The sequence below is a fragment of the Haliotis asinina genome, chromosome 1 (genome assembly GCF_037392515.1).
Source record: "Haliotis asinina isolate JCU_RB_2024 chromosome 1, JCU_Hal_asi_v2, whole genome shotgun sequence".
Taxonomy (NCBI): domain Eukaryota; kingdom Metazoa; phylum Mollusca; class Gastropoda; order Lepetellida; family Haliotidae; genus Haliotis; species Haliotis asinina.
Window position 1 is genome coordinate 37,996,321 of NC_090280.1, and position 23,524 is coordinate 38,019,844.

The 23,524-nt window shown below is 40.0% G+C and overlaps 1 protein-coding gene and 1 pseudogene across 1 annotated transcript in view; one reads left to right on the forward strand and one right to left on the reverse strand.

Moving 5' to 3' along the window:
* Positions 1-13,435, forward strand: part of LOC137272390 (uncharacterized) — a 49,244-nt pseudogene extending 35,809 nt beyond the window's left edge.
* A 16-nt stretch (positions 13,436-13,451) lies between these two features.
* The window catches only part of LOC137272400 (protogenin B-like), a 38,514-nt gene continuing 28,441 nt past the window's right edge, over positions 13,452-23,524 (reverse strand). The window contains exons 18-24 of the mRNA XM_067804780.1: positions 20,441-20,608; positions 19,663-19,803; positions 18,830-18,925; positions 18,513-18,614; positions 16,963-17,504; positions 15,533-15,737; positions 13,452-13,525 (exon numbers count right to left, since the gene is read on the reverse strand). Coding sequence (XP_067660881.1) covers positions 13,521-13,525; positions 15,533-15,737; positions 16,963-17,504; positions 18,513-18,614; positions 18,830-18,925; positions 19,663-19,803; positions 20,441-20,608 — 1,259 coding nt within the window. The 3' untranslated portion in view covers positions 13,452-13,520. The remainder of the gene's footprint in view (positions 13,526-15,532; positions 15,738-16,962; positions 17,505-18,512; positions 18,615-18,829; positions 18,926-19,662; positions 19,804-20,440; positions 20,609-23,524) is intronic.

Genomic DNA, 23,524 nt, shown 5'->3' on the forward strand with positions numbered 1-23,524 from the left:
TCTATTATGTTGCAGTTGTTATCCAACTGTATGTTGTTGTTAATGTTAATCCGCTGTTTGTCAAAACGTACTATGTATGTATACTTCTCATCATCTGCTTGTATTCACTCACAGCTCGATAACGATAACGATGTAAGAACCTACATCGAAACGTCGCTCTGTGCAATTAAATGTTTTGGATAGAATCACGTTTGTATTCAACATGAATACACAAGGCTGTGTATGTGAATGTACTGTGGAAATATCAACGAACTGGACTTTGAGCTCACATAATAATAAGAATAAACTGACAGTGAAAACATATATGTAGAATGAACAAGCGTTGCTATTCATCTTTCGAGATCAGGGACAATCTTGGAAAAGAATCGAAACTGAGTGAGTGAGTTTAGCAATAATCCTTCTATGTGGTTAATATCTGTAAATAACAGTTGCGTCAGAGCGTTTTGTCACATTTGTGTGTGACCTACATAATTTAAAACAAAGTACCTTAAAACGGCTTATAAAGGAAACAATAAATTTTGAAATGATTCAGGATTGTAATGAAAATTTCACACGCAAAAGGTTTAGACTACATAATTGTATTCTGTACGCACTCGTACAAAATCAAACGCCATCACTGGGTGTAGCTGGTAAGTTGAGAGTTCGTGTCGGTAGCTTTACCTCGTGATTATCTAGGTATAAAGCTAGGTGAAGTGACGTGTAATGACGTGTGAGGCTTTGCTGTAATTTGGCCGTGTGATAGATAGAATCACGGTGGTATTGGGTTGTAAAGCGGGAGTTATGGATGGCCGATAAATGGTTTACTTGTGAGATGGATGATAGATGTAATGGCGTGGATAGTAGAAGGGGTGAGATGAACGACAGAAATGGTAAAATGGATGGTAGAAGGGGTGAGATGGATTATACATCTATGGATATGCATAGCAGTACTGGTGAGACGTATGACAAAATTAGTGAAACAGATAGTTGATTGGTGAGATGAAAGATAAAAAGTGGAGCGATGGATGGAAAGTGGGAGAGATAAATGACTGAAATGATGAAATGGATAGTTAACCAGGCGACATCAGCGAGGGCCGACAATTGATGTTGAGGGGAGGGTCGAAATGACAGGTAGAAGGGTGGGTGTTATAGGGGCGGGCTTATAAGTCCAGCTGTTTCGTTGTAGCATATTGTCTGTAGGATTTGAAACAGTATTCGCAAGATATGACAAACATTAAGGGAGGGACATGCGCTCAAGCTAACGTCACTCTAAACGTTTTAATCCCCGTAACATCAGCTCTCGTGTGTGCTGATGCGTGTTATCCATGGATTACGAGCGACAAGTACGATACCCAGTACCGTAAGGCACACACGCCAGTGTTGCATTGCGTGGTGTTTGCTTTGTACAGGTGCCCAGTGAATGTCCTCCAGATCACTCTGACATATCCATCAAAGTTTACATTGCAATCTGATGTCCGTCCAAGATGTTTTGTTAAGAGATTTGCAATGCATGAACTGTCTATTGGGAAACAATCTGGCCCAGTTTCTCAAATATTCCTCAAGGTTATTATTCACCTATGCTAACAGTTTAAGAAAAGTGACTTGTGGTATCAGCAATATTTTCATAGTTGCTGCTTCGGGGGAAAATGTTGCGGAATTATACTCTGTTGCTGGTACTGATCCTGGCGTTGATGTCCTGTGGTAAGAATAATGTATTCCTTTGAAGATATTTGGCAAATAGATCAGATATATTTCACAATTTGTAGATCACTACCTGAAATTGTGTTTGTAACTGAGATTGTTAATGCTATATTAGCAAAGGGGGTCAAAGTATTGTAAAATCGCTGTCCCCCAGAGAGAGTATGTAAGACCACGTCTTTCAAAGTATAGTTAAGCTCACCACAGAAGTAATGAGGGGATACATAAGTCCCGTAAACATTCAGAAAATTTAACTTACAAGGTTTTTAAAACGTAGAATATATATGATTATAAACTATGACTGCACATGAGTGCACTCGCCAACAACTGAAGTTAATCCAGTTAGAGTGCTATGCAAGCAGCAAACGTACTGTACGTCCCCATAATTTATCTTCAGTTGTTCCATTTTTGTATTACATTGTTGCCAACAGGCATAGCATTTTAGGGTTACATGTTAGGTTTAGATGTAAATCTGTGATGGACTACTTATTTTACCGTCTTTTGCAGACAGACAAGTATATTGACTACGTTTGCTTTTATTCATCTATAAATTTACACATTTGTAACGTTCATAGTCACGATATGGCTGAAATACTGCGCATGTGACTTTAAATGTGTAATTATTCATCCACCATAACGTTCATGTTGTGATGTTTGCAAGATGCGTGTTAACTTAAGCTGCGTCGGCAGATCCATACAGGTAATGGGCGGAGAAAGTGAGTGAATTTAGTTTTAGGCCGTTCTTAGCGATATTTCAGCAACATCACGGCGGTGAACACCATAGATAGGCTACACATATAATGCCCATTTGAGGAATTGTCGGCGTTAACCAGTAGGCTAGGCCACAATCCGCATAGTATAGTTTGGATAAACTTGGAGTCTAATGTGGCAAAAGATAGCTGACACTGAAGCACACAGAAAACGGTTTTTGAATGGCGAATATGCTTAGAAGTATAACAGTTGTGTCTGGAAGTTTGCAATACTGTGTCTGCCTAATGAACGTACAATTTGTTTTTAAATTGAAATGTCTATTTTTGCTTTTTTTCTTCGGGTCAAATCCAGGTTTTTAGAATATGGTTTTGAAACAAAGGTGACGTGTGCATATCTTGTTTGATGATTAATTTGATGTTTTAATTATCAGCATTATCTGTTACTAGTGAATTCCTCGACGACACCTGAGACAGTGACAGGTATGTTGAAATGTGTGACGTGTCAGTATGAACCGTTCAAGTGCCTTCTCAGGGTTGTATAAAGAAGCGAAGACAAGGACAAGCTCATACGCACATTGAATAACTGCAGTTAAATTTTTAAGCATTTAGCTTTTCAGCAACTCGAGCTTATATACTGAATTCGCAATTATGTCAAATGAAATACGTCAATACACATTATTTACTTTAATGAACTTTGTATTTGACTGCATTTTATAAATGGCTAATGAATGATTGGTAAGATGTAAGATATCGATAAATCAAATCGCTTTATCAGGTTGTGGAACTATAGTGCATGATAATAATTATTGATCGACTGTGATCGATGTGGACTCGGAGGTTAATTTCTTTCAGCGACAATTTTTAAGTTGGGTAGTCAAATAAGAATAAACGTAATGGATGAACAACCTCTATATCCATGTGATGTGATGTTTCCACACAGATTATGTTATCGTTTTCTAGCGTAACACAAGATCTGATTTTTAATACTTGATATAAGTACACGACATGCAGTCTGACAAATGGATTAATCAACTTGTCTAACAACGACGCAAGAATCTATGTAAAAACTTTTCATCACCTGAATAAAGAAGTTGTTCATCCTGGATCCTGTTTCGGGGAGTGGGTAATGAATCGCACCGGACACCATCCAGACATAGTACAAAATACAGTTTCAGTTTTCAAGGAAACCACAATGAAATCATAGGGAACTAAAAGGATACCAACTGAAAATGTTGGAAGATGTTTGTCGCTACAACTTGAAACATATATTTCCTCTCGATACGCCATTGTAACATGAACCAACAGCAGATGTGAGGTTTCTACAGGGTGCTTATTGCAGGAAGTAGAACACATGCCAAGGGATAGTCACTGGAAATGAGTAAAAGATAAAGCAGAATGTATACACAGGGTAGACGCCAGTAGTGAGTAAGGGATAACGTATAACAAATAGACCATGGCACGCATCGGGAATAAGTTAAGGATAAAGTGAGTGTGTGAGTTTAGTTTTACCCCACACTCAGCAATATACCATCCATATTTCGGCGGTCTGTAAACAATCGAGTCTGGACCAGACAATCCAGTGATCAGGAGCATGAGCGTCGATCTACGCAACTGGGACTCGATGACATGTTAGTCAACTCATACGACAAGCATAGTAAGAGAGAGAAAAGGATACATACGAGGTAGTCGTTTTGAGTAAATGATAAAGCAGAACACGCAGACTAAGGTAGTCATTAGGAGAGAGTAAAGGATAAGGCAGTGCATATATACCAGGACAGCCACTGTCAGTAAAGGATAAAAAAGAACACATATACCAATGTAGCCAGTCCTAGAGAGTAAAGGATAATGCAGACCAGGGTGACCATGGTAGCCACTATGTGTGAGTAAAGAAAAACACATACTCCAGGATAAGCATTTGTAGTGAGTATAGGATAAGGAAGAACACGTACTCCAGGACCAGCGGAAGACGTGCAGAGAGCAGTATTTAAGAAACGTTATATTTTCACATTCTATGCACAGTATTATATGATATGGATAATCGGTGTTGTGTTTCTTGGCTTTTGCAGATACGTCTTCGACGACATCTGATACACCAACACCTACAGGTTTGTTAACACAGACATACTCTGAAAATTCATTCCTTTGTCAGAAAACATGTATCAAATATCTTCAATCAAATGTTGTGTAGGCATGCCTTGTGAAGCAGATTGGGTTTATTCCAGGGTACTTGTTTGAAAATAAAACTGTGTCTCATACGAAATGGCAATAATATTAACTTACTGACAATGACGTATTGGATGTTTTGACAAAACCCATACTTATCAATAGACTGACCAACACATTAGCAAAGGGCGTTTGATAACTCTTTAATAACTCATAAACAGTATCCTTACTGGGTGTGGCTACAATTTGAATTGAAAAAGGTGAGGTAGCTTTTGGAGAAGAGACTCTAAGGCAAAGACAGCCTGGTGTTGGTTGTGGGAGTTGGAAACAATTGTGGAGAATGATAGCAGTACAGACATGTTATGTTACCTCAAATGGCCTTTTACCCAGCGGTAAATGTACCCGGTGGGCTAGAACTGTTAACTTTCTAGCGCCTAACAGACAAGTACACTTGTCATCTAAATGTCTGCCTGCACCAAGTTAGGTCTTAATGACGGTGACGCGGAAGCACAGTTGGGTTTATCGCGGGACCTCCGTGCCCGGGTGATTCTGTTTCAAACGCATATGGTTGTAGCTTTGACCATCATTAACGAATCAGCGTGAGAACCTGCAGAGCCTTTATTCTCGAAACGTTCGTTTCGCTGAGAATTCCTAACTGTGATCACAGCCAAAGTGTTAAGAATGGGTTTAAGAGGTTCGCAGGGTAAGGAACGTTTTATTGAATGTTTTTAGCCGCGCTCAGCAATATTCCAGCTTTGTGGTGGCGGTCTGCGAAACTAGTCTGGACCTGACAATCCAGTAATCTGGAATACCTGGAGTCTCGGTCTAGGTAAGGGGCCGTTCATAGTTTATGGCTAGGTGGTGATCGTGATGTCACCTGTTTTGTTCTGGGGAGGTATGGTGTCATCAAGTTTTCACACATGCACTAAAGGGGACCTGCAGTGTTTTACATTAAACTATTTAAAGGTTATGCTTTCAAAAATATGCGATGGTGGAAAGGTGCTGGTGGTTGTGGGAGGGATGGGGGATATTGACATTTTGTACGTGATATGTTAGGGGAGTCACTACTTTTGTACATAAACCTCAGGAGTGGCTGAGGTACATGCTTCTTAATAAATAGCATCATCCCCGACCCCTCTGACTATGAACGATCCCTAATTTGGACACGATGACATCAAACACACGCTCGTCGTCTAAGATGCATGGGTGGTCAGGTTTTCTTGTCTTGATTGATGCATGTTATAGTACCACAGCTGTTGAGGTCGAAGCGCATGGTGTCAAGCTCAAATAAGTGTTACTGAAAGAGGTGTTATATATCAACAACAACAAAATAAAAACACACAAGACGACAAAACTATGTCAGTTCTTGTCAAATGCCGTTTAGTTTTTAAGAACGTGTGTCTCGGCGACTCTTTGTCTGCTCAGAACAAGTATACCATGTTGGCGAATTTGTTGTCACATGCTGTTTTCAAGCTATGCTTTCGTCTTTCGGGAGCGACGATGTAAATCGTTTTGATTACTTCTATTATGAATTAATACGATATTTGATCTAATTGTGAAACATCTCTTTTGCCAGTGAATGTTTCTACCAGACCTTGGACAACGACAGGTACGTAGACTTGTGTGTGACTTCACTCTCTCTTTCTCTCTCTCTCTCTCTCTCTCTCTCTCTCTCTCACACACACACACATACACACACACACTCTCTCTGTCACACACACACTAATATACGCACATACTAATATGTACACACACAATACAGGAGACATTGCATAGCATTTTCACATCGGTTTCCTTTTCCGACGATGTGTTAATAGTACAGCAGTAGTACTTGATCATACATTGTGTGCAAGGCTTGCATACTGTCCTTTGTTTCCAAGTTATAAAGGAAAATATTCCGACGTTTTACCAACAGTGTCGCCATCAACGGAAACAACTGAAACAACCCCGTTTACAACAACATCATTTCCTCCAACTACAGGTACGTAGTTTCTTCTGACTTCGTTACCAGTCGGTTATTGTTTGTATTATCGCCCTCAAGCTTAAACCTAAGAAGTTATATGATTCTAGCAGTCACCTTCTATCATGTCATGTTCCAATCCGTGTGAAACGACAGTCCGCAATTCCGGTAATCTGTCCAAAGCAGAAGCCAGATACTGATTCCATGACAGTCAAGTAGTTCAATTTAATGGCATCTATTCCTGGGAATATGGAATACAATATTTCCGAAGTCCGAAGCACCAGGAATGACTCTGTTTAATTCGTTATCGACATGAAGTATACTGAACAACAACAGAAACACAGGTTTCGATAAAAATAAATCCCATAAAACTAAGCGCTCATGTGTTTGTCTTCTATTTAAAAACTTTATATTCATGTTCAGTATATTTCAAAGTAGTTGGCAACGAGTCAGAGGTCGCAACATGCACTCATGTCGTACGGACGCTTGGTGCGCGACCCTGAGTGGAGCCGCCTCGCGTGCAGATCCTGTGGTAGTGGCAAATATACGTGTGGTACATGATAATCCACCGACACACGGTTTACTTCAGTTCATAGGTTTGTTAAACTGTCATCATTGCGCAAACAGTAGGCTTAGTGCTGGCTGGATAGTAACGTAATATGCAGCAGGCTTCTTTGTAAACTTCGACAAGTAGTCACCCCTTGTCTGGTTTCAGCCTTGTTTGACTGCGTCACTGTCACTAATCTAGTCTGGATCAGATGTGGTTGCCGTTGATAATTCGTGAAGTTGTATCGAAAGACAATTTCCTCTAATCAAGCACTTTCCCTAGCTTGAACACGTTCTAATTCAACTGCGAAATACAGAGACTACTGCGGTTGCTACATCTAACCCCTGTAAACCGGTAACATGAGAAGTTTATACCAACAGGGATAAAACCATTCCAATAATCATGAGAAATCTTTGCGAAAGGCAGTGTCTTTTGTTTGATTCTGGCTTTATGTTAAGGACACTTACTGTGGTTCAGTAACTTCTTTATATGGCATTTAGCAGCTGGCTTAATGACAAGGAAAAGGATTTATGAAATGGCAACTTCTTACAACAATGGCACCTTCAGCAACCCACGCTTGCCATAACAGGCGACTTGTCGTAAGAGGCGACTAACGGGATCGGGTGGTCAGCCTTGCTGACTTGATTGGCATATGTCATCGGTTCCCAATTGCACAGATCGATGCTCATGTTGTTGATCACTGGACTGTCTGGTTCAGACTCGATTATTTGCAGATCGCCATATAGCTGTAATATTGCTGAGTGCAGCGTAAAACTAAACTCACTCACTCACCCACTCACTCACTCTTACATGCAATAGATGCGATGGCGTAGATGCTCACACTGCTATCAATCAGGTGACAATAGATGACTGGGCCACACCACGGCAGGGAGGATAATGTATACACATGGATAAAATACATACATCAACAGCAGCAAACTGTCTCTCATTTCAGATGTTCCTCAAGTAGACTCCATGTGCCCAGGTGGTGGTGGTCTTCTGGGAACAGAGTACACTATTGTAGGTGACAGAAGCAACTACACAGGCTTTGTTTGGGTTCGACCTGATGGACGGTATGTCGTCACCTGCAACCCCAGCTGCAGCCCTGTGGCGGGATATAGTGCAACCTTAAACACCACACACTCCACACTTACTATAGACAGCATCACAACTGCAGACGCTGGTACATGGAATATCTTGGATGCGACTATAGTGGATGCCATCCCTGCAGAAGTGTGTCAGCTGGCGGCAGTTCGTGAGTGATTAATGATCTGTTTAACCGGCATTTTAGAAGTTGATGAATACAATAATCTGTGTACAACAATGTCTATATTATGCTATGATGCGACGTTTCGGGATAGATTCTTATACCGTTGTCCAGCAATGGTGCCTTACTTAATCCCTGTCATGTGTATTTAAGTCGGGTCTGTTTTTGTATTACTTCACTCTTCTTTACAACAATATAAGAATATACTAGTATTCCGGAACGTTGAATCACAAAATGATGAAACAGTATCACACCTTTCTGAGTGTTGAGTGTGTTATCTACAGTTAAAATCTGATTTTCTAAAGTTTAGGCAGACTAACAGGACGTTGCCAAATTTGCAAACATAAACGTTAACTGTATATGTACGACGATTCGCTAAGGTATGGTAGTAAACAAGGTGTGCAGTTTTGGGCCGAAAACAAACCACAATTAAGTCCTCGTAGCTACATCGACAAGAAGAACATATACAAGCAATTGTTAAATGACAAACTAATAGTCTAAATCAAAACATATTGATAGACATGACAGAAGATGAATGCAGTTTAACCGTACCGCATAATGTCATGTATGATACTTAATAATTTTGGGTTTATAAAAATGTGAAAGTAAGTCTGACCTATTCCCTATCATTCTGTTTTAAATGTCAGACTGTAGGAATGATAGGTGGAAACATTTTACGTATAGGAGAAGCATGAGTTTCTGAAAATCCGTTAGACACTAATTAGATTGTTCCAAATGCTCACATTACAGGTCAGTTTGAAGTGCCTATAAGTTTCAAAGCTTAATCTAAATATTTCCTGGTACATGGAAGAAAATATTTAACTTACGTCTCATTGGACAGTTTAATGACCGATGGACTGATGAATGCAGGTTGATGAATCTCTTCTCCATATTGTCCTTCAATCAGAGGTTCCACAGTGTAGCATCAGCAGTGACGAGCACACCGACTCCCTGGAACCTGGAACACAGCTGACCCTGACGGTGAACATCGGAAGCTATTACTGTTCTCTGGAGACTGGCTTTGACTTCACTACTGGTGATGTGACTGCAGAGTTGGGGAGATACAACATCAGTGGTGTATCATATTTAACCATCAACACGAACTTCAGTGTCGATATCCCACGACTTGGTGACGTAACTTTAGACTTCATATGCGACGAACGGCGGCCTCTGACTTGCAGTGGGGTGAAAAGGCTACAGAAAAGTGAGTTCAAATTAATGTCGACAGCTGCAGAGAACACCGGTTGTAACGGATTCCAAGGACCCACTGACTCAACCTGGTTATTACCATATTTGGTTAAACCCATTTCGTGAACGATAAACAAGAAGTAGTAACTATCAAAGAAGTGTTTGTACAGACATCAGTTCGTTAAAAATATGCTCATTATACCGTAGTGTATTGTATTTATGTAAATTTTGGGTGATATTTCTTAACTGATTTGGAAACAGAACATAATGAAAAATTGTTTGTAATTCGTTCAGTGTCATTAACATCCTAATATCCCAAGTTTTATCTTTGTCTGCATGTTACATATTTTGGCCATGCCGGTGTCAAAGGTTTCGTTGCTCTTAAAGTTACGTGTTTGTGTGAGATTCATTATGTCTGCACTCTGGAGATACATGCAGTACGTACATTGTATATATTTTAACTTGGTTTTACCATTGCTAGTTTGGAGATAATACGTATATTATATTCCTTATTAACGGGTTATAATATTGCTAGTTTAGTGATAATATACCTACATCGTATTTTTTATAACCAGGTCCACCGCAGTGTACTATCATGAGTGATAAGTACACGGCTTCTTTGGAACCAGGAATTAACCTCACCCTGAGTGTTGACATTTGGGGCTTCTACTGCCCTCAGCAAGCTGAAGTTCTCCTGGCTACAGGGGCCATCAACAAGACACTACAACAGTACCAGACCACGGACGATATCGTGAATGTAACCCTAGTATCACATTTCCTTGTCACGACTGATCATTTTGGAGACATAAGAATGAGCGTTGTGTGTGGCAACATCACAACGAAGCTTACATGCGGTGGAGTTAACAAACTGAGTGGTTTGTATCCATTTTTATGCACGTGCATATATTTGTGGCTTATGACGCTAGACCCGATCTTGTAACGTTACGACTCCATATTTTAGCATTTGCTGAGGATATATGGATAATTTGTGGATACTGGTGTTTCGTTCCTTGTTGGAGGCGGGATGTCGTTTTGATTACAGCTAACGCGCGTCATGTCGCAGACCGTTAAAACAGTTGTCGTATCAAATTGAAAACGAAGGTTAAAAGACCACAGGACGAGTTTGGTCCATATGTCAGTTTGAGCGTAATATATGTACATCACATAAGTGCAGACTATAAGGTTCCCATTTGTGCGGAAATGTTGCTCATATTTCCAAAATGCTTGTTCTGAAAACAAAACAAATTGTAATGATACCTATAATATAATAATACAATACTTTGGAAATTGATACATGATGTTTTTTGGCTATTCGCAGAAGCAGTTACCATACCATCAACGACAGCGGAAAGATCCACATCAGCAGGTACTACTGGTAATTACACGTACTATTCAATAGTTTGAAATCTAAATTACAAGTTGCCATACGCCCATTTTAGTGGAGGCCACAGTGGGTGGGTGGATTCGTTAGATTTATGTTGTTCTGTTTTGTCTTCTTGTTTTCTATGTATTGAATGTGCGAAGCCAATGTTTGTGTTCTCAGCCGTGAAACTGCTGAAATATTGCGGTGTAAAACTAAACTCACTAACTCACTCATGATGATTGATGAATGTGTATGAGCAAACCTTTCATTTCAGTAGAAGACTAAATACTGTGGTTTTGCGCAGAATTTAAAAGCCATTCCCCTGTTTCAGAAACACCCAACTCAAGCCCTGGATATACGGCACCAGCAACGTCTACAGCACCAACGGCATCCATAACACCAACGGCATCCACAGCACCAACGACCGAGGGAAGTGTAGCCCCGGGATCTACAGACAACACTCTGGGCCTTGCAGTCGGATTGTCTGTCATGGGCGTGATTATTATCATTATCATAATTCTAGTACGCTATCGTAGAAGGGTCGGTGAGTATTTTTTATCAAGACGACAAAAGATGTATGACACCGAACGACAAAGCGAAGAAAAGCCAAAGGAAAAACACACCACAGTAAGCTTAAATTAGCAACGTCGGTTTTTCTTATGTTGTTCCATGTACTAATTGTATACACTTGATTTGTAATTGGTATGAAAGAAGGCGTGTTCATTGTTTTCCATTTTCTATTCTGGATTTCACTGAACTGAAATATCTCGAAGACAGATAGTACTGATTCCAAGTGACATCCATCCCCATATCAAACCATTTGAAACAGTCTGTTCGAACACGCGGTTTGGTCAGGAACATTAGTCGATATGAATCTATACTGATGTCACTGAAATAAAACAGATGTACACGGTATAATTTATGGAAGCGTATTGGGGCCACTGTCCTAGACGATACAAAGAATTTTCATCTACAAAAAGACAATAACATCTGTGCAGAAGATACTTCCATCTCAATTCGTAATAGTCGTGCGTATCATTATATACATCGTGACGTGGAGTTACGAACCAACCGTTAGATATAATTTATTCAACTATATGGTTTATGTTTTTGACGTATGAAGCCATACATTAACTGAGTGTCATCCACGTGCATAAACGTAACATCTCCCTAGAAATATAGTATCATCTACCTTGAACTAAAGTATCACCCAGGTGCATAAAAGTAACATCTTCCTAGATCTAAAGTGTCACCCACGTGCATAAAAGTAACATCTTCCTAGATCTAAAGTATCATCTACCTTGAACTAAAGTGTCACCCACGTCCATAAAGGTAACATCTTCCTATAACTAAAGTATAACCCACGTGCATAGAAGTACCATCTTACTAGCACTAAAACGTCACTCACGTGCATAGAAGTACCATCTTCCTGGAACTAAAGTATCATCTTCCTGGAACTAAAGGATCATCATCCTAGAAGTACCGTACCATCTCTCTAAAAGTAAAATATCACCCTCCTAGAATAAAAGCATCTGCTTCCTAGAAATAAAGTATCATCTTCGACGATGAAAGAATATTTTGCGTACATGTTAGTACCATACCATAGCTAGTATTATGTCGAAAGTAATTTATGATCTATGTATCATGATTGCAAGCTTATTGTTCTGAATCCGTGGCTCCAAAACGCTTTCATTATGATTTCTATATTGCCTTTAGTCAGTCTTGTTTGTTTCTTTTGTTTATGTTATACTCGTATATTCATGTTAGATTATCTACAGATGTTACGTATTTGGAAGTATATTTTGTTAAAATGTATTGTATGTTTAAGCGGATATTTCTTCGTTTGATTCTCCTTTCTTCCTCACATTTTCGGCAAATATTATTGCCCAGGATATTGTAAATTCCTTTTAATCATGTACTGCAAACAATCAATGAAAGTAATGCATCAGCAACATTAAAGACGATCATATAATGCAATCGCCATTGAACTCTGACGACCTATCAGCGAACCGTGACACCAATACTGAGGATTTAATTCCATGATACAGAATAAGGCATCGCAAGCCAATACCTGTTGACTCTGAATGGAATGGAATTGAATGGAATCGAACAAAAACCGAATTCAGAATGACTAATATTCAATGGTCTTGGGTCTAATGAAAATGAGAAAAAAAACAGTGTCTTCTGAATATGGAAGTTTCAGGAGGTTGGATCACTGATTTTTACAACAATAGGAGGAAAATCGTCGTGTCGTTGTGAGCCGATACAGTGATCAACATCCTGAGCATCGATTTGGCGTCATTAATTTTACGCTTGATTTTGGGGGCAGTGAAGGCACTGGCTATTCTGAACCTCATTTAACGAATACCATTCAGTTAAACTTAGATTACTTGCAATTAATGTTGTTTTTAATTTAGATTATTGTGATGTATTGGGGGAATCCTACGTTTTTGAAATACTGATGCATGCTGACGAGGAGAATGAATTGTTAGAACAACCTCTGGTACCTGTGTCTGTTATCATCCTCATGGCTTTACACTGTACCTTTGTGGAGAATTGACACGGGTCTTCGGGGTGATGTTTCTAAGATATGTGCTGGAAGATATCTGTAGAACAGCCAAAGGAGGGTGACTCGTGTGGTGGGTCTAATCTGAAAGATTTCACCTCCATTAACAGAAAAAAACAAAGGGCAATCAATGAATAAATGATTACTGCCACCTCTCTACGACCTCAAAAAGGTAAATATAAAACTTGATAATGCATTTAGCTTCAATATTATCCTGCACATAAATCTACACATTGCGACCGACGTTTGTCAGTTAAAATCAATTAACATCCACTTATTAGAACCACTTGTCCAGTACTATGGTTCCTCACTAAATGACGGACAGCGTTCAAGCTACGCTACAGCTCCATTTATGACGCACACGATACGCGATGTTCAAACTGTATATTAGAATCTCAAGTCCAAGCCACATCCAACAGAATGTGTTTATGTGTTACTATAAAAATTATATACATTCAGAAATTAAGCGTTAGTCTAAGTGCCTGGGAGCAGCATGTGTACTGGACGTCATCATCTCTGTCTAAAATATCATAATAATTCCTTGTAATCAGACTGTATAATTAAATGATACTTCCCACACACGCCATGTTAGAATATGTCCAGAAAAAATGTTTCATCACCCGATGATGGAGCAAACATTAGATCTGAAACGTCCGGTCATGAAAGAAGAGGAATTAGCTCTGGAGAGCCGTATAAGGAATAAAAAGAAATTATCATCGGTACCGCATTGCCACGTATTAATGTCCGTTAAACATGTCTTCCAAGACACTCACTTCTAAATGCAGCATTAAACATATAAAGAAATATGAAGAGAAATTACGTCCGAACCCTTGACAATCTTCAACCAGTAAAACTGAACCATTTAAACACATGAAAACATGAAACAAAAAAAACCATGAGGTGGTGAAACAAGTAATACATGAAATGCGTAATAGATAAAACATAAGATGGTGAAACCGATACAAGATGAGATGCTGAAACAGATACAAGATTAGATGGTGAAACAGATACAAGATGAGATGACGAAACAATAAAACATCAGATGTGAAAAGTCAAATACCAGATGGTGAAAGAAGTAAAACATGAAGGTGTTACGAGTAACATATTACATGGTTAAACTGACGATAAAAGGTTTCACAGTGAAACATGGGAGATATGACATAAGACCATGGATAAATTATTACACATGAAGTGAACCGGACGAGGCATTAAACGTCAGAACGGGTTGAACATGACAGAGTTAAAGCAATACAGCAGGACACAGCGAAACTGATTAAGAATGATATCATGAATCTGATAAATCATGATTTGGTGAAATGGATAAAACAATAAACTGAAGCATGACATTGTCAGCGCATAAAACATGAAACATAAAAGAAAACACAAAAGAGATAAAACAAACATGACACAAAAGAACAAATAACACATGCACAGTGGAATGCTTCAAATTGTCTGAGCAAAGCCAAACTAGAAAAATCACGACATGTTTTACACATGATTATCGTTAAAACGATTCCAGATTTTCTCCAGGGCAGGTAAAGACCCATTCTTTTTCATTTAAATAATGAGTGAGTGTGTTAAACTTTAGTTTTACGTCGCAATCAGCCTATTCCAGCTACATAACGACGGTCTGTAATCAATAAAGCCTGGACCAGACAATTTACCGATAAACTGCGTGAGCATCGCATTAGGATACGATGACATGTGTCAACCAAGTCAGGGAGTCAGATCACCCGACCCATCGCCTCCTTCGACAAATATGGGTTAAGCCTACTAAAATTCAGTTCTAACCCAAATCTTCACGGGTGTAACGGACAATGAGGATGTATACTGCTTCAGAATCTAAAGAAGCCTAACCCTTAGATCCCTAACTGGCGATGAAGTAGCCTAGTGGTCATGCCGGAGACCTGGGTTCGATTCCCCGTGTAGGTTAGATGTGTTACGCCCAATCCAAACGCACTCACTGAGAATCCCAACAGGAAAACAACAATGAAACTGAACCTAAGTGAAGCGGAAGTATTTCATTACGTGTATAACATATAATATTCAAACAGCCACTTCAAAATATGTAGTTCAAAAGGTACCACTTACGTCTGTCTGATGGTGTTGAAAATATCTTCTTTGTGGCCATGGACTCGCCAATTTCATTGATAGCGATGATCTGCAGCTCGTATGTGGAGCTGGGCTCCAAGTTAGGGAGTCTCATCTCTGTCGTATCGCCCTGATTAATCATCAGCGATTTCTTGTCACCCACCACCGCCTTCACCTTGTCGGGAGCATCCTCGTAAACTTCCACCTTGTCCAATATGTGACCTCATATTAATAGGTATTAATGTACAAGTATTTCCTGATTCAGGTTATAACAATCATGTTTTCGCCATTACATGTAACTGTCAATGTGTGTCAGGAAATGCAATATCTCGCAATACTTAAGTCTAGAATTTCAATTCTGTAAGAAGAGTAGCATTGTGAAAGTTTGGTTGGTCTTTCGTTGCATGTATTGTCCAAAATGCTTTTCCCCTTTTAAGAATCTGCTAGCTAGTTTTAACTTGGTCTGCGATAATCTGGTGGTTTTACTGTCTTTCGTCGACAGGGTTTGTTTTGTTATATGTATGTATTATGCATTTAGAACTAGTTTTAGTCACGATATAGCCGATGTGACTATAAATCTTAACTCTCACTCACTTTCGTTGCAACATGAACAAACACGACAATGTTGAAACATTGACAATACTTTGTCCTCCTGTTACATTAGTGCCTTTGATACAACAAGTTGTGGCAATGCGCGTTCATCGTTAGCTTCCAGCTTGGTGGATAAAACTTAAGGGGGTCGCTCAAAACGCTCCATACATCGAATACTATTTCTATAATGAGTTTCTATAATGAGTTTTATCGTACTCAATGTTTACATCTCTCGTTATGTAAAAATAGCATCAAAATAAACTGAAATTCAATCATATATGTTACTACTATGATATCGGCTAATCAAGCTGAACAACTGGTTCACTGACTGCCGTGGAAGCATGTTGTTGTTTTTTCCCATGGGGCGGGGTATAAATGACTTTTCTCCATAGCTAACGTATATTTCCCGCTTCAGCTGTGTACGGACGTTCAAGGTCACGTGAAGCAATCGGAGATGGTCATTCTTATATGAGGAGAGACTACTAGGTTTTACGTTATTCTCAAAGTATTTCTCAAAATATCCCTAAACTAAAGGTTACCAAATATACTGACGTCACGCTATGACGAAGCTAATGGCTGGACCACGCATCATAACTGTATGTGGTACAGAGGATGGAGTAGGTAGACTGTTTCACAAGCATCATGGTGCTGAGGAACAGGGTTACTTAAAAACATCAGTGCAAAAGGAGTTTTTTTAATTATCATCAGATAGCTATTCAGTCTAGTCAGTACCAGCATAATGATAGATATTCAGTAGGGCGTAAAGTGAACAAATATAGGTGAAATTGATATACACATGCCATTTAACACCAGGTGTTCGCAAGCATGTCCTGTGCTACCTGGTAATACTTGACCTTATAGCCAGTCAGGGGTTTGCCGCCAGTCTCAGGTTTCTCCCAGGCCAACTTGTAGCTGTTAGGATGGTCACTAGATCTAGTGGAGGTAACTTTTGGACTGCTTGGTGACAAGATACATACCTGGTAATACTTGACCTTATAGCCAGTCAGGGGTTTGCCGCCAGTCTCAGGTTTCTCCCAGGCCAACTTGTAGCTGTTAGGATGGTCACTAGATCTAGTGGAGGTAACTTTTGGACTGCTTGGTGACAAGATACATACCTGGTAATACTTGACCTTATAGCCAGTCAGGGGTTTGCCGCCAGTCTCAGGTTTCTCCCAAGCCAACTTGTAGCTGTTAGGATGGTCACTAGATCTAGTGGAGGCAACTTTTGGACTGCTTGGTGACAAGATACATACCTGGTAATACTTGACCTTATAGCCAGTCAGGGGTTTGCCGCCAGTCTCAGGTTTCTCCCAAGCCAACTTGTAGCTGTTAGGATGGTCACTAGATCTAGGGGAGGTAACTGCTGGAGGGTCCGGCTGACCTGAAGGGGCAAACAACTTGTCAGTGAAAAGGTCACTTATAGACAAGTGGAGAACGGCTGCTTGTAAATTTGTCTTCAGTCTCTTAAAAGTGAAAGCAGTGGATGACTAACACAGGACACGGCTGATAATTTAAAGCATAAATCAACGAAATTCATGTGTCATGGCGGAGAAGGTGATGAGACCAGTGTACTTTCAATCCATGGTACAGCATTCAGTTCGTTCATTTTGTTAACAATCGTTCACAGGATGAACAAAGTAGGTAACGGCACACTGATTGGGGAAATCTGACTCTGACTATCACTGTCTTCTAGGAAAAGACATCACAGACATATTGTTGGCATATTAGGAACAGGCAGCTCTCAAATGCTGTGTGGGTTAGATATGGTTTCTGCAAGTGTTTTAGTGTTTGACTCACTCTAGTAGTGCGGGTTCGATTCCCGAAAGGGTCTCCAAACACTTTACATTTTACCATGAAAGCGAAGTTCCATGTCACTCGCGGATTCTTCAATTAAAAATACAACATTCATACCCCTCGCGTCTGAAAAGAGTTAAGTAATCGAGTTGTGAACAGATATTGCAGAGATTATGTGCGAACAAGCAAGCCAGTTAGCCCCAAGAATCGATTCATTAAGATATCCCTTACGCCAGCTTCCTAACTCTATCCAATAATAGCCAGTATATCTCTCCTGTCACTAGCCCGACTGGTTGAATTTTCATAGGGTCATTTTGTTAATATGTCACTCCCTCCGACTTGTTATAAGACACTTTTAAATCATGCAAGAAAATGACCTCATAAGAAATGTTCATCATGTTAACAGCATTATGATGAAACCATTGTCTGCATAAAAAACAAACCTTGGATATAGTGAATTATTTGGAGGTCTAGCAACTTTCAGGCATACTTATCTCGACTGACGAACAAAATTTGGAAACGATGACCTGCAAATACAATGGCCTGCAAATGAGACCTTGAACTCAGGAGGTTATCCCGGGGTTTACCAACTTACGGACAGATGGTGTCGTGACACGAAGTACATCCTTGGTCCAATAACCCACGTTGTTTACGTTCAGATTATAGGGCCGAATAGGGGACGTCTGTGAAGGTGGCTCTAACAAACAGAAGACAGTTTACTGACATTACACAAATAATAGAACCATCAAGAAAGATCATCTTAACTGTCCAATCGGCAAAGCGAAATGAATTAAAACCATGACTTAGAAGGGTGAGTGAGTACTGCTTTAATCCAGCAATATCTCAGCAACATATCTTTCGCTGTTTCAACCTAACAGTGTCGTAATGGAACATAGTTATAGATCCACTTACTGACAGGTGTCATTCGTGTCACCTTGCTCTCGTCGTCACCTTCCGTGAAGTACACAAACGTAGAGGCAAATGACAGGCTCGTTGGTGATGTCACTGCTGAAAATTTGAGCAAGAAATCAAAGTGAATGGACAGTGAAACTGGAAAATGAAATGGCTAGAAGATTAATGTGGTTGTTGTGGAATTGGTTGTTGGACATATATCACACAACACACTACATATTCATAACTGCCCCGGACAGTATACGAAACGTTCCTATAAAACCCGGCCAGCTGTAGTATATGTCAGTGTGCATAGCCCCCAAAAAACAAAAAACAAAGAAAAAAAACAAAAAAAACAGAGTTAATATAGAGTTAATCAATGTCTACTGTGGAACTCTTGTTAGACGCGAATGTTGATATAATTGCAATTGTCGAAGCTGAAGAATGCGCTATCGACATTTAACAAATATAGTATTTTGACCTATGCTTTCTTGGTAAAATATAAATTGCTGTATTTTTGCCGACCTTTCGGGAATCGCACCCACGCATCCATAGTGAGTCAAACAATATTTAACACACCAGCACAAGTACTATATAACCCACACAGCTTTTGAGAACAGCGTATTCCCAATATACCCACAATATGTCTGTGATGTCCTTTCTCAGATGATTCAGTACTAGTCAGAGTTAGATTTCCTCAATCAGTAAGAGTTGATTCCCTAAAAGGAAAGCTCAGTTCACAACTCTAGACCTAGACCTGAGCATGATGCATCATACATCATTCACTGGAAACGCTAGAATGGAGTTCAAGAAGAATTCCCTCCATTTGTCATTATTGTTTTGTTTCAACTCACTGAAGAACGGTGTCCTAACAGACATTCTTGCCTTGGCTCCATAACCCAGGTTGTTGCGAGCCGTAACCCTGATAAAGTACTGGACCCCGGCTTCTAGATTGTCAATGAGGAACACAGTCTGCACATCCTCGGAATTTGTGTCTGACGAAAGAACATCATGGTGATAGACCTGACATACTGAAATGAGCACGCCAGTCAGCAGCCAGTTTAGGTAAGCATATAATATATTGAACTTTGAGGTGGAAGGAAAACCGTTTTCTTTATTCGTGGGATGGTAGGAGGGGAGTTAACAGTTTGTTATTGTAATTGAGAAGGAACTCAACTCACTGTGAGTGAGTGAGATAATATTTAACATCACATCGGCAATATTTCAACCATATCGTTACGAGAACATTTAACACAGAAATGGAATACATGTTATTATAAAAATCTGTCGACGAAGGACGACAAAACAACTAGAGTATCACAGTTACAATTAAAACTAGTGTGGAAAGTTAACACTAGTATTACTATTTGGACAATGCAGTATGAAAACAGGCTATAGATCGCCAACAACAGAAGGTAGATCACCATACGTGGGACTATCGGGGCTTACAGTACCTTTGCTAGCTACAGGGACCCTGGGTGGATTTACACCATCCCACCAGCTGCTGGCGATTGTAAGAAATGTTAGCCACAATGAACATGCAAGAATACTATGTCTAAAATTCCTGGTAAGTTTAGATTTAGTTTTAAGATTTGGGACTTCCTTACACTCTCAGGAGGACACTCAACTTACTGACGGGAATCTTTCTTCTGATCTTTCCTTTCACATTCCCTTTAGCATAATAAACGATCCTGTACGCTATGATGGGCAGCCCGCCGGTTTCTTGCTCTTTTGCAATCAGAAGACGGATGCTTGATGAGGTCACTTCATCAGCTGAAATGCTAGGGGCTGATGGCTTCGCTGAAATTTGGTCAGGATCATCAGATGGATGGGCAATAAATGTGCAGAAACTAGTGGATTGTTGGTATACCTTAAGAGGAGAATTTGGGGATGGGATATATACATATGGAAATTAATTAAGCAACACCAAATTCAAAGACACATAAAAACTGAACAAAGTTTAACGAAGTAATTTTGATGATTGATTATTCAATTTTGATGTATTGACATACAGCATGAGCTTTTCATGGGTTGATATGACGCGCGTGAAGCTTGCACAGCGCACGTGCATTGCTTTAACCTCAACTTTCGAAAAATGCACTTTTTCCCTGGGGTGTTTACAAGCGCAGGTTGTCGATTGCATTCGGTTTTTCATTCATTTCAATGTCATGGCACGTAGGAAATTATCAGAGGCCACTCGTTGGCAAATAATCGGCATGAGGAATGCTGGTATGTCTCTAAGACAAATCGGGACTCAAATCGGACGACATCATTCCATAATTTCAAAACTTTTGAAAAAATACCGGGCCACTAATGAAGTTAAAGACCTGCCTAGACCAGGAAGACCCAGGAAGACCACAGTCCGGGAGGACAGAGCTTTACTGAGACTTGTACGGCGCAGGTCCTTCGACTCGAGCTCTCGGTTGAGACAGGAGTGGCTTCCAGGGAGACCCATCTCGAACAGGACTGTTCGGAATCGTCTGAAAGCTGCAGGATACCGGGCAAGGAGGCCAATCAAGCGACCCAGACTGTCTCCAGCCCATAAGGCAGCCCGACTGGCCTGGTGTAATGACCGTTTGCACCGGAACATTGCCTCTTGGAGGAAGGTCCATTTCTCAGATGAGAGCCGGTTCTTGCTGCACATGGTGGACGGTCGTACTCGGGTCTGGAGGCAGAGGAACACAGCAATGGCTCCACGGAACATCCAGGAGACTGTGGCCTTTGGGGGAGGTTCCGTTATGGTATGGGGGTGCATTTCCATGAACTGCAAGTTGGATATCATTACCATCCGTGGCAACCTTAACGGTGTTCGTTACCAACAGGAGGTTCTTGACAGGGCTGTGGTACCTCATTTTGAGAACCATCCTCTGGCAACGAGACCCATATTTATGGACGACAATGCTAGACCTCACAGGGCGCATGCTGTAAATGATTTTTTGCGGCAAAATGCAATTGACAGAATTCCATGGCCTGCCATGAGCCCTGACCTCAACCCCATTGAACATTTGTGGGACTTTATTGGCCGTCGTGTGAGGCAGAGAGACCCACCAGTCCATAATCTCAACGAATTGACGGCTGCCCTGCATGAGGAGTGGAACAGGATCCCCCAGAATCAGATCCGGAGACTCATCCAAGGAATGAGGAGGCGTCTGGAATCGGTGGTGCGTGCGCAGGGAGGACACACTAGATATTGATGAAAGTCGGTGTGCAGACTCTCAGATGACTGTTCTTTCTTTCCATGTGACATTTGTGTTAATACACCTGACAACAACGTCTGTGGATGAATAGTAAATTGTGTCCATTTTTTCATGAATTTAAGACAGTTTTAAGAATTTGGATTTCGTTGCAATAAAGCAAAGTCTTGATACTTTTTCCCTTTAAGTTGTTTGTCAGAGATCGTCTGTTGAATAAAAAAGTGTCAAACTATATCAACCCGGCATATTTTGATTGTCAGAACACTTCAAAGTTGCTCCAATAGAAAAAATTGGGGTGTTGCTTGATTAATTTCCAGGTGTATATATAATCTTAGTAGATAGGGGAGCATGAACTTTCAAATTGAATAGGTTGTATAATTGTTAACGAACTTCTCAAAGGCAGACATCTTATAAACACACCATCATTTCTGTTTGAAATTGAAAACTGTACACATGCAAATTTCACGTCATACACCAGTCATCTTTCAAGAGCGATTTCAGTACAAACAACTGTAGTCCTAAGGAAGTGCAAATGGTGATGCACTATCAAGACTTTAATTGAGTACCAAATTCTTGCAATCGATAATTATAATTTCGATTTCTGATTCACGATGAATGTATCCTACTCTACGATTTTGTTCACATCTCATATTTTTAAGGTATCCAGTATTACAAGATTTTTAGTATTTAAACAAATTTGGTGCATAAAACAGGAGACTGTTTAGTAGTTTTCCATTTTGTTTTGGCAACAATTCCTAACCCTGGACCTTCAGTCTGCTCTTGTGTTAACGTACCAACCAGCCTGTATAAAGGCGATTTCCTTCTCGGACACCCCAAGTATGATCTGAGCAACCCACGTGACCCTCCCAAAGATGGTGTACTTATTTTCAACATGCACATAAACCTTCAGATAAGCAGTTCCATTATGCTGGATATCATAACAGTTTGTTGGTGTGATTTAATGCTAATACAATAGAAGGTCTGCTTGTATGCTGGTTAACGATACACGCAGCAATATTCTAGAAACATGGTAACAATGGTGTGTGGACCTGACAGTTCAGTATCAAAGGGTTTGGATGGGCGTTTGGGTGAAGCTAAGCATTTTGTAAAACTGGCACGTTTCAGAAAACATCGTCCTGCAGGGGATTCTTTGTGGTTGAAACATTTCTTCAACACAGTAACCTTTTATGTAAAAAATCATTCTTTTTTACAATGAATTTTTAAGGTTTATTTTATGTATTTCCTATTTAGATAGTTATCTTTAGAGTCATCAAGGTCTGGTGCTAAATATGCACATCGATGTGATTCTGTTTGAATATCATGTCTCTTCTCATGTTAGCACGTGAAATGATCTATGATATTAGTGATATGTATCGAGAAGAATTCAATGTTCATGAATTGTTGCTACGAATTTACTTGACCACATGCATATGGTGACCTGGTATTACTTTCAGAATGCTGGTTGTCTGCCCACATCCTAACGTTGACCTGGTATTATAATTCGGTCCATTTGTGACAATAG